The sequence below is a fragment of the Impatiens glandulifera genome, chromosome 3 (genome assembly GCF_907164915.1).
Source record: "Impatiens glandulifera chromosome 3, dImpGla2.1, whole genome shotgun sequence".
In the NCBI taxonomy this organism is placed as follows: Eukaryota; Viridiplantae; Streptophyta; class Magnoliopsida; order Ericales; family Balsaminaceae; genus Impatiens; species Impatiens glandulifera.
Genome location: NC_061864.1, coordinates 29,618,918 through 29,631,969, shown reverse-complemented (window position 1 = coordinate 29,631,969; position 13,052 = coordinate 29,618,918). Strand labels below are relative to the sequence as shown.

Genomic DNA, 13,052 nt, shown 5'->3' with positions numbered 1-13,052 from the left:
ACCTGTATAGACCATTGGATGAGGTGTTAGCATATCAACCATCAATTATATGATTGTATGTTGTATAACAATCGACGACCAATTATTTATTTTATTAAAAATTTAAAAAATAATTACAACTTGAAAACTATTATAAGATTTTATGTAACTGATGTTGTATTGTAGTATTGTATTTTTTGATATTAGAATTTATGCAATAGAAGACGCTAGTAAAATATTCCTTAAGATTTCATCAAGACTATCAGTTTGAATAATTGACGTCAAGATTATGGTTGAACAAAATTACCGACATTATAGGTATATCAAAAATACGATATCCCAATATATTGAAAATATCAATTTTTTGGTATAGTATAAAAATGTAAGGTATGATACTGAAGGTCTTAGGCCATTGATTGGGGTGTTAGCATATCAACCATCGATTATATGATTTGATGTTGTATGACAATCAACGACCAATTATTTATTTTATTAAAAATTAAAAAAGAAAGTATTACAAATTGAACACTATTATAAGATTTTATGTAATTGATGTCGTACTGTGGTATTGCATTTTTTTGATATTAGAATTTATGCAATAGAAGACGCTAGTAAAATATTCATTAAGATTCCATTAAGACTATCAGTTATGATAATTGGCTTCAAGATTAGGAGTGAACAAAATTAACGACATTATATGTATATCGAAAATACCGTATCCCAATATATTGAAAATATCAATTTTTTCGGTATAGTATAAATATGTAAGGTATGATACCGAAGGCCTATTAGGGTTGAATTAAAACAAAAGACCAAACTCCAGGTCTTGTTTTTATATTGGTTATGTGAGGATTTATGATAAATTTATTTAAATGTTAAATAAAAAATAAATTATTTTTGACACTTTTTATATTTATAACTTATATTTTATAAAAATAGATTAATAGTTTTTTAGTTTATTAAATAAATAATATAATATTTAAAATAAATTGACTAGAGAAAAATTATAAATAATCTAAAATTTAAATAATTTAATCAAATATTTATTTTAAAATAAAATAGTGAGATTTAATCCTGATTTATTGAGCTAGTTTGGTATGTGCAAATAAGTAATAAATTGAATTATCGAATAATAAGTTATTGAATATAAATAAATTCAAATGATATGTCACTAGTTGTAAAAAATGATAAAAGTGAAAAGAGAGAAAAAAAAATATTTTTTATAATCAAATTGCGTCATATATCTAGGCTACGTTTTATAACACATAATATAATAGACACGGAAGCACAAGAGAACGCCATAATAGACACGGAAGCACAAGAGAACGCCGCCGAAATTCTTGTAGACAAATTAGAAAGGTATTCGAACCGGATCCAATTCATCCAGTTCACACTTCACATCTCAAAATTCCTTTTGTAATCTATAAATAGACATCACACAAATTTCCAAAAATATCAAAATATAATTAATTAATTAATTAATGGCAGAAACTCCCGCACTTTATCCACTTGATCGGCGGAGCGGTTTTTGTCAAAATACAACCACTTTTCATAGTCTCCGTCCGTCACTTTCTCTTCCATCACCGTCTCAATCTCTATCTCTCACCGACTACACATTTCACCTCCTTCACTTAACCTCCGCCGGAGCTTTCACCTCGTCTTCCCCGCCGGCGACTCCTTTCCTCATCGACGCTTCAACCGACCGTCGTCTCACTTTCTCCGACTTTCTCCGGCAAACAAGAGCTCTGGCTTCCTCTATTCAGAGACTTGCTCCGTCTTTGTCTAAGAACGATGTCGCATTCATCCTCGCACCACCGTTGATTCAGGTTCCGGTTCTCTATTTCGCTCTTTTATCGATCGGCGTTACTATTTCTCCGGCTAATCCTTTAGCTACTGAGTCTGAATTGAATCATATGATTCGGATTAGTAAACCGGTTATCGCGTTTGCTACTCGTGAAAATGTTCGTAAACTGCCTTCGTTTTCACTCGGTACTGTTCTGATTGATTCCGATGAGTTTCAGATCATGATGGAATCGGAATCGCAATCCGAACAGAAAACGCTGGATCGAGAGGTTAAGATTAGTCAGTATGATTCGGCGGCTATACTTTATTCCTCTGGCACTACAGGTCGAGTGAAGGGAGTTGAATTGAGTCATCGGAACTTTATCGCTTTAGTCGCTGGATTATACTATCTCCGTAGGCCAAGGGAGGAGAATATGAAGAATCCGGTGTACTTATTTCCACTTCCTCTGTTTCATGTATTTGGATTCTTCATGCTTGTAAGAGCGGCGGCGATGGGAGAAACATTAGTTTTTATGGAGAGATTTGATTTCGAAGGTATGCTTCAGACTGTGGAGAAATATCGAGTTGTGTCAATTCCTGTATCCCCGCCGCTTGTGGTTGCATTGGCTAAGTCAGATTTAGTGACGAAGTATGATCTCAGCTCGCTTGAGTTTCTTGGCTGCGGTGGAGCGCCGCTGGGGAAGGAGGTTGCGGAGATGTTTGCTGCCCGTTTCCCTAATGTTGAGATATCACAGGTACTGATTTGAATGAATTGAATGTGTGATTATTAAGAAAAGAATACCCAATCTGTTTTCTTCTTTGATTATCAGGGATATGGCATGACGGAGACTGCGGGTGGTGTAACAAGGATGATAGCGACAGAAGAGACGGTGCAATATGGATCTGCTGGTCTTCTGTCTGAGAATGTAGAGGCTAAAGTAGTGGATCCTTCTTCTGGAGAGGCATTGGGGCCTAAACAAAGAGGAGAGTTATGGCTGCGAGGACCTTCAATCATGAAAGGTTATGTTGGAGATGAGGAAGCTACTGCTGCAGCATTTGATCCAAAAGGGTGGTTAAAGACTGGTGACATCTGTTACTTTGATGAGAATGGTTTTCTATTCATTGTTGATAGGTTGAAGGAACTGATCAAATTCAATGCATATCAGGTGTTTGATTGATTGACAAATCTGAGAAAAACTCTCTAATTTGGTAAAATTCATTATACTAATATTATCAGATTTATGTAGGTTCCCCCAGCTGAGTTGGAGCAATTGCTTAATTCTCATCCTGAAGTAGAAGATTCAGCTGTTATTCCGTATGTATCTCATCATCATGCCATTGATTTCTTGATATAAAAAAGTGAATTATTGATTGATTTTGTGAATAACAGATATCCACATGAAAAATCTGGGGAGATTCCAATGGCTTATGTTGTGAGGAAGCCTGGGAGCAGTATTACTCAGACCCAAATCATGGAATACATAGCTAAACAGGTAATAATAGGTACATTCTTCTTGCTTTGTAAACACTTTTGTATTTGGATATAGATTTCTAGATGATATGAAGATTTGTTATCTGAATATGTTTATAATGATTTGGTTTTGCTAACAATTAATAGGTTGCGCCTTATAAGAAGATTAGACGCGTTGCTTTTGCGGCTGCCATACCGAAATCTTCAGCTGGGAAGATCCTTAGGAGGGAGCTAGTCAATCATGCTGTTTCAACTGTTCCATCTAGATTATGATCATTCATTTTTTTCCAATTAAATGGTCATTTTGTAGAGAGGCGACCAATAAACGAACACAATTATCACAATGATTCTCAATCGCGAGGCTTTCAGTGGGAGAATAGAACTAGCAATCTTGTCTTTCCAAGTTCAAACTCTTTCTTTATACTTAGGTGCAAATTTGTAAATGTAGCCTACAAGGCAATATATACCATCTTTGGAAATTAATTGTTTTTAGTGCATGATTTGTAAAACATGTGTAATTAAACTTAATGGAAAAAGGTAATTTTGCATATTATCAACTTTGCATGTTTGTTCATTCTCTCCTTCTATCTTTCTTGTTTAGCCTATTGTAATAAAAAATAACTATTGTCTTGATTATTTTTTAGAATCTTACAAAGTCAAGTCTTTTGTAAACCATCTCCAAACCAAATACTTATTCTAACCAGCAAACATCACATCAAACAGTAATTCATCTCAAACTCAAAAGAATATTAAAAGAATATTATCAGAATATTCCTTTTTAACTCAAATTTTTAAATATTATCTATATATTTATCTAAAATTACAAATTAAACCCATAACTTTATAACAACTTATTAATTACTTTTAAATTCTAATTATAAATCAATTATTTATACAACTGCATAAAATAAATTAAACATTATTAAATAAACACAAATTACATTTCACAAACAAAAAAAATACAACAAAACAAACCTTATTAAAACATATTTTCCACACATAAAATAGACAATTTATCAATTCTCAAAATATCATTTTAAATGTCTTTTTCAATTTCATAGTTATGTAATCGGAATGTCTTTTTCAATTACTTAGTTATGGAATGGATTATTGTATTTTTTCAGTTTTTCTACATGTTTTATTTTATTAAAAAAAATTTATTATTATTTTTTCTTATCAATATTGTTTATTATTATAAATTTATAATACTTAAAAAAATATAAAATATAAATATAAACAAATTTAAATATAAGTTAATCATATACAAAAATTAAAATTTTCATGAATTAAACATATAAATAAGTTAAAATATAAATAAATTAAAATATAAATAAATAAAATATATAAACAAATTAAAATATAAATAAGTTAAGTAAATTAATTAAAAAAACTAAAATGACTTAAATAAAAGTTTTGAAAACTTTTGAATATGTGAATAGTGTCCCTGCAAATTTGGGTATGGAGGAGAGAGAATTTACAGGAAAACTCAAAATGTAGGTAAGTTTGTAGGTGGGTTGGAGAGCTAAAACCTATTATAAAAATGAGTTTGCAGAGCTAAAATCTATTATGAAAATGAATTTGCAGGTGAGTTGGAGATAATCTAATTGTACATAATAAAGTTAGTGGAGATGGAATTTTGACTTGAGAAATTATAGAGATAAAGTTAGTGGAGATGGAATTTTGACTTGAGAAATTATAGAGAGGAAGAATTAAAAAAAAAAGAATCACATAAAATTAGCTGAAAAAATAAAATAATTTATTTTTCTCTCTTATATTTTTTTTTCAAGAGAACTACTCCCTATATAAATATTTAAATAAATTTGTGAATGTTTTGAATATAAAATGTTATAATTTACTAGCTCAACATTGAAACTTAGATTTTTCATTTGGTTATGAGTTCAAATCTCATCAAAAATAATTTTTTTATCAATTTTTAATACTAGACCTACATAATAAAAAAAATAAACTTTTAGGGCAAGCCAAAACTCGGGTATAAATTTATTAATAATTTTTTAATATTGAGAGGATGCTTGATATGTTGTTTTTGTAATAGGAATGTGAAAAGAAATAAATTGAGAAATTAGGTTAATGGGTTTCATTTCAGTAGCATAGTGATTTGATTAAAGATACTCAATCATTCATTCCTCTCAAAAGAATAAATCACATTCAGCGTGCTCCTGTTTTCTCTTGGACGTTGTTTTATAATTAAAATAATAATATATTTATTTATTTATTTATTTAATAATATTTTCTATTGTTCTTGTCTAAATTATTTTAATTATTTAAATAATATTAGAAAATTATTTAAAATAAAATAAAATTAATAAAATAATATGTTTTAAATAATTATAATAACTAATAATAATTATTTAAAATAAAATATAATTAATAAAATAATATTTTAATAATTATTATAATAACTAATAATAATATAATCATTTTTATATGATTAATTTTAAATATTATATATTAATAATAATATTATAATAAATTAATTAAAATATAAAAGCTTAAAAATAAAATAACAATTTTATATATAAAAATATTAGAAAAGTTAAATATGAAATAATTTAATAAAAAATATTATTAAAAAATTATACCAAGTTATAATATATGTTATTAAATAAAAAGTTATATTTAATTTAATTAATTATTGATATATAATATTTTAAAGCTCTTATATTATTCAGTTTAATAAAATTGTTTTATTTATAAATAAATTATTTTGAAACATTCTAACTATATTTTTATAAGTATTTTAAAAAATATATATAATTAGTATGATAAATACTGGTTATTTATATTTTATTAAATTATTATCCTTCAATATTTTATATATTTTAAATTAATATAATATAAAATAATATTATTTTATATTTTAATTAAATAAAATATAATAAAAAAATAAAATGAAAATATATTATTAATGGATTAGAAATATCCAAACAATTTTCAATAATATTGAATGATTAATACTTCTAATCAAACATTACATTTCTATCAATTATAGTCATTCTCATTTCGTACGTCTATTAATTTTATTAATATTCTTATTCCCTTAACTGAAATATTTTTTGAATTGATTTATTAAGATGACATTTTATTTATTTTTAACCAATAATTCATCTAACAAAATACTAATACTTTATTTAAAAAAAATGTTAAATACAAAATAAATTATAATAACTTAATTAATTAAAAATTCAAATAACTTGTTATTTTGTTTATCTTCAAATAACTCAAGTTCTAAATAAAAAACACTACATATGAAACTCATTAACCGAAACTAAAATGATCATAATAGTTTATAAAAAATGAAATATTACATATTTAATTCTCATTTAAAATGTTTTAATAACTTGTTTTATTTTTTATAAAATTTGACCAAGGAAAAAACTGTTTAATTGTTTGGTCGAAGTAAAAAAAAGGTAATTTCTTTCTCTAAAATACTCTAAGTCTTAACTCATGTCTCATGTGACAATAGAGTAATGATACATTGTCTAACATTTATTTATTTATTTATTTATTATTATTATTATTATTATTATTTTGTTTTGTTTTTTTTTAGAAATCATGTATCACTCTATTAGTGGGGAAATTTGATCAAATGTTCATCAAAATACGATCAAAATACGGTCATGGTCATTCTCAAAAGTAACTTCAAAGATTTCAATTTTATATTTAACATTTTTTATAAAACTTGGACAGTTTTACCATTACTATTTTTTTTAAATCCGACAATCACCATTTTCCCCCATTTCTCACTTTTCTTTTGTATTTGAGATTCATGAAATTTATAAGAAACAACATAAGATATCTTGTAAGTCTCATACATGAACTTTAACAAACACTGAACTCTTGTCATCTCCAACAAGACACTTTTTCTGAGATATCAAAGTTTAGCATGTTTAGAGTATCATAAACAACTTCCTCTCTTCTAACTTAAGAGACAATTACCATGACCATTACCATTACTTTTAAAGAAAATTTGATATACAATAGGGTACTCACACATTCAAGAATCTAACTATCTAAATATTGAGAATCAATAAAATAAAAACGAAAACAGAAAATTTTACTATGTTCATCGATTTGGGTAGGTGGAAACCAATTGAAGAAAGTGCATTGTTTTGTGGCAGATTTCGGCATCCAAAATGGTTTCTAATTCATAAATACTAGATAAAACCTTCAATCACATGAAAAACCATTAGAATGAACCAAAACTCACACGAACCTATTTGAAATGGCTTATTTTGTAAAAACAAATGATGAAATATTCAAATATGGTTACATATTGATTAAGAGCTCAAATTAACAACACCTGATTAACAAATGTTCTATGAATAATGCCTTTTGTTAACATTTAACTGCCAAAATTCATTATACAGTTACCTAATAAACTTTCAAACCATTAGGATTAAAATATCTGAAATTACACCAATAACATTAATAACATCATAGAGGTGCATAATATAAACCAATAACATAAACCAATGGATTTATCTTCATTAACCATGACAATGATTGCCCAATTATCTAGTAGCACTCAAAATCGTCAACTTAAAATCAAGAGCAGCACATTTTTTCTTGCAGAAAACTCGACCCAAAGTAGAACTCTCTTCTATATTTTTTTCATGTTTAGTGAGAACAAATATATACAATGAATTAAGAGAGTTTTTTTAGGATTTTTAGGGCCCACTCTGTGTATGGATTACCAAAATCTAATTCTCAAGATGATAATTGTAAGGCCCTAAAATCCTAATTTTCTGCACCTAATTCAACGTAATATCGGTCATATATGTGGAAGCGCTAGGGTGCCTTTTTAACATGACTATTAAAATGGGGCTATAAAAGTCGGTCCTACGATCTCGGTCCCTCCTTCCACACGCATCTCCGACACCATGCTCTCAACTTCAAGTCTCCCTTCACCTGTCATCTTAAAATCGTTGGTTAGGTTCCTACACCACACAAGCATAGTGAGCCTAGAGACCCAGCAATCACTTAAAAGAATACATAAAAGACATTTATACTACATTGCAGCCATGAGGGTTTTTAAGGGAATATCATCAGTAACAAATGACATTAACATCTTGAGTACATGTTTGGGACCCTAGACCTTGAGAGCTGATCCTCGAGGTGAGGAATCCATTCGTCAATTCGTCAGCCATATTGTGGGAGCATCGGACCACCAGAGCTCATCTTGGTAGCCATCCTCCCGTATCTGTCAATTCCTCATCATTATCACTTTGATTCCATGTCCCTTCTATAAAATCATCATTCTTTAAAAATTATGGACATGCAATGAAAACATGCTTTGAAAACATTATGCATCGTTTATATAAAATACATTAATAAATAACATTGTGTGGGTTTAGAAAACGTATAGAAAAAGTACTTGCCTAATAATCCTTTCCACTCGGTCCTGGGTTCCATCATCCATAGTCTTAAATCTTTGTCAAGACCGTAAATTCTCGGTCTAGAAAAGCTGATTTTTAGGATGTGACAAATAGTTAGGAATTGAAAACTAAACGCATAAATTGAACATGATAAGCTTCCAATTGAGAAATAGATAATTGGGAACCAGAACAGATACCTGAAGATTTGTATGATTAAGATGAGCGGTGATTCTGGATATGCAGTTATTAATTGACATACTGGATTTCATATCGCATCAGATCCTTCACCGACATATTATTTAAAACATAATTAATATTTTGCATTTAAAAACAATAGATTATCCACATGATTAAATTCTCGTTGCTAATTAGATATATAGAAATTGGTTTAAGCTTTCTTTTAGTTAATATCCACATTATTATGAAACTATTGCTATATTTTGTAGCTATTAGTCATTAATTTACTAGTACGGAAGGTTTAAATAAATAAATCTAATAAACCCTCTAAGTAAATAAATAAATAAATAAATCTAATAAAACCTCTAAATAACCAAAACATCAAACAAACCAATATATGAGTCCTTGTCGCCTTGTGTCCAAACTATTCATATTATTGGCCATCCAAATTTTTAACACTAATAAAAAAATATTAGGATACAGCCTTAGAGTTATATTTGTCTTTCTGATTGATATCAAAATAATATTAGATATAATTAATATGTTATTTATATTATATCAAAATTTTGATATACCAAAACAAAAATAATAGTAACGTTAACAATAATTTTTCTTATATCAATTTTCTTTTTATATACGAACAAAATGACTATACGATAATGACGGAAAATTTGACGAAATTATCCTGATAATGGGTCAAATTCGAAAAATGACCCACGTTTGATAAACCTTGCAAAAATAACACTTTCGGCTTGCGAAATGTCCGTCTTGCCCCCGAGACTGCACCCTTACCGCTTATTACCGCGTATTACATAATGCATGTATAATGTAATACGCATATTAACTAATACATGCATTATGTAATATCTGTGTACGTACTTCATAATGTGCGCATTATACGCGTTTTATGTAATACGCATATTATGTAATATGCGTATTTCATAATGCGCATAATACATAATACGCGCATTATGTAATACGCGTATTTCATAATATATAAAGCTCCTAATTTGGGACCCTCATTTTAAAAAAAATATTTCAACTCACGACTTTCTATCTCCAACCCACAACACTACTCTCCCACTTTCACGACTCTCCAACTTCGTTCAGCATCATCATCTCTCAACTCTCTTCATCGTCCGTCCGTCTTGTCGTTCCTATATTCAGGTGAGTTTAGGGTTTAGGGTTTATGTGTAATGTTCTTATTATTCTGGCATTTATGTGTAATACTCCAATGTATGTGTATATTGATAGATAATCCTTGGGTTTTAGGGTTTATGTAGCGTTTAGGGTTTATGTGTGTATATTCTGATGTTGCTTATCCAATGTTCCTCACTCACGCGTATTACATTAGCGTATTGTAATGTTCTTATTCTACATGCATGATTTAGGGTTTATATAATATCTATGTATTGCTACTTCACACGCATTGTATGTATGTGTATATTAAAATGTCCGCATATTGCAACTTCACGTGCATTGTTTGTTATGGTTTATCCAATGTCCGCGTATTGTTTGATGTTGCTTACTTGAGTTGTTATGTTTACTCCAATGTTGTTTATTTTTTACTTGTTGTTCCTTTTTGTAGATGACGTCAACCATAATTCCTAAGTTTGCTTCTAGAGTATCATGGAAAACCAATCTGTCAAACATTGCCACCAAATTTGTTGCAATGGAACTAATGGAAAGGATAGAGCAAACCCAATTCCGATTTTTATTTAAAAGAGCTTCGGCACTACAGTTCTCAAGAACAATAATCCATCAAATTCTCCTTAGGAATATCAGCTCAAATTCTAAGCAAATGAAGTTCCTCGTGAATAGAGAGGATATGTGTTTTGGGATGAAGGAGTATGTCTTGGTCACATGCCTCAAATTTGGGAAATTCCCTACGGTGGAAACCATTTTCAATCAAGTTGAAGAATGTCTACTTTTGGTGATAAAATGATAGAAAAATTAAGTAAGTTAATTTTTGAAACCGGCCAGAAAACTAAACTACTATTAAAACTTATGTGTAGGAACAGATCGACTCGTATAAACCGGCTGAGGAACATATAAAAGCAATTCCGCTCCAGGTGATCAATCCATGATCAAGAGAAACCAATATTAACATATATCAACATTCTCAACAGACCGGCTAGCAAAGAAAAGTTTACATTCCAAGCCGGATCATACTATGAAAGAGTCAACCGGAAACTACGAACTACAGAGATGACGTAATGTGACGAAATAGACGTGTCTTGGGAAAATAAAAGAAGATAAGAACCGGATCAGAAGCATGCGATAAAGACAATGATGAAACTGCTGATCCGAAGATCTGACTCAGACAGCCGGAAGGTGCATGTCTGACACGTGTCCAAATCTGCAAACCGGCTACGTCATTTATACCTGAGAGGCATCTGCATGCTTGCCAAGTGTCAGGAAGTTGAAACGTGCAAGAAACCTCTCTGAACCGGCGTGACTTTGAACTGACCAATCCCACGGTGAGAGAAGAAAGTGACCGTTGGATTGCTCTTCACTATAAAAGGAAGACAAAGCGACCTCATTAATGACAGTCACGAACATCTTAAGAGAGAGAAAGAAATCTCACGCGCGATCCAAACTCTGTTATTCCATTTTACCGAAAGCTTTATTGTGCTATATTATTGTATTACATCAAGAGTGAGTTGGTGTAACCGGCGAGTAGCGAGTTAGGCTCGACCGACAGTGTAATTGTTGTAACCTTGAAAGTTAGTGGAGATCCTTCTCATAACCTGAGAGGAATGGGTGACGTAGGAGGGTTTGCTCCAAACATCCATAAAAAAATCTTGTCTCGTGTCATTTATTTTATTTACGGCTTACTCACTCTAAAAACCGAACTATTATCAACCTAAATATAACCCTTAACTAAACAGGTCCATATACTCCATCTAACCGATTCCTTGTTAATCTCATCAAAACTAAGTCGCATATGTTGCTTCAAGACGAAACAAACTACTTCCGCACTTGAACTCGGTTCAAGAAGTTTGTAACGGTTTGTGCAGTGTTAAGAGCGGTTCTAATCTTTAACCAGATTAGTTCCAGTTTGTGTGTTGTGCTGTAAATGATTACCCTTAAATCGGAAACACCCCGGTCCTCCAAGGGCGTCCCCGATCCTAACAAGTGGTATCAGAGCGAGGTTCTTAGCACTCAAGAAACCGAAGAAGATGAGAAGCATGACCCACAGCGACAAGCCACCAATGCTAAACAGTGAAGCGTTTAGCAGCTGGAAGAAACAGATGTACCTACATCTGATTACGCTGGATGATGAGATGAGCAGAGTTCTGAAGGAAGAGCCAATCAAGATCAACAAGGATATAGATGCATGGACAACTGAAGATCGAAGACGGTGCAACCTGGACAACCATTGCATGAGGCACATCTACAAAGCTATAGACGATAACACCTTGAAGAAGATATCAGATTGTGATAATGCAAAGGAAGCCTGGGAAATGATCATTTAGATCCATGAAGGAAACGAAAGGACAAAGGAAAATAAAATCTTGGTGGCTACACAAAAATATGAAAACATCAGGATGAAACCAGGGGAGAACATGAAGGAATTTAGCCATCGGTTTACTAGCGTAGTCAACGAGCTTCAAACACTCGGAAAAAGATACGACAACCGAGAAGTAATCATCAAAGCCTTAAGATCACTGCCAAGCACATTGGATATCAAAACCATGGTGATGAGGGAATCAAGCAACCTCGCGCAGATGAAATTGCATGACGTGTTTGAAGATCTAAAAGCATACGAGTTCGAGATTAAGTCTTGGATCGAAGATGAGGCATCTACATCAACCACAACCAGAGCTTTGGTTACATCGGTGGAACCGGCAGTCCAAGTATCAACCGTTCCGGCTCCAGTCAAAAACGCTAATCAGATCAGTGAAGATGTGATGGCGATGTTAGCTCAGAAATTTGGGAGATTCATGAAGAAGAACCAGCCGCCATCTAACAACAACTTCAATTATAATTATGTTGATAAATCAAATAAAAGGTGTTATAACTGTGATGGTTTTGGACATTTCAGGTCAGAATGTAGGAAACCGAGAAGAGACGACAGAAAACCGGAAAGCAACTATCAAGGCAACAACTACCAAGGTAACCGGTATCAGGGTAACAACTACCAAGGGAATGACTATTGGAGAAATGATAACCAACGGAACGACTACCGGAGAATCGATAACCAACAAGTCGATGAGGGGAAGGAAATACAGAAGGCACTCATT

The 13,052-nt window shown here is 31.1% G+C and overlaps 1 protein-coding gene across 1 annotated transcript; it reads left to right on the top strand.

Annotated features, from left to right (window-relative positions):
- Positions 1–1,438: 1,438 nt before the first annotated feature.
- Positions 1,439–3,631, top strand: LOC124931042 (4-coumarate--CoA ligase-like 9). The gene is made up of 5 exons (XM_047471430.1): positions 1,439–2,516; positions 2,592–2,927; positions 3,009–3,076; positions 3,152–3,254; positions 3,380–3,631. Exons 1-5 carry the CDS (start codon positions 1,461–1,463, stop codon positions 3,503–3,505), a joined length of 1,689 nt encoding a protein of 562 aa, XP_047327386.1. The 5' UTR covers positions 1,439–1,460; the 3' UTR covers positions 3,506–3,631.
- Positions 3,632–13,052: the final 9,421 nt, after the last annotated feature.

Coding starts and splice junctions, on each gene's coding strand:
- LOC124931042 (XM_047471430.1), top strand. CDS start 1,461: ATGGCAGAAACTCCCGCACTTTATCCACTTGATCGGCGGAGCGGTTTT. Junction 3,077..3,151: donor GAAGATTCAGCTGTTATTCC/GTATGTATCTCA, acceptor TGTGAATAACAG/ATATCCACATGAAAAATCTG. Junction 3,255..3,379: donor TGGAATACATAGCTAAACAG/GTAATAATAGGT, acceptor AACAATTAATAG/GTTGCGCCTTATAAGAAGAT.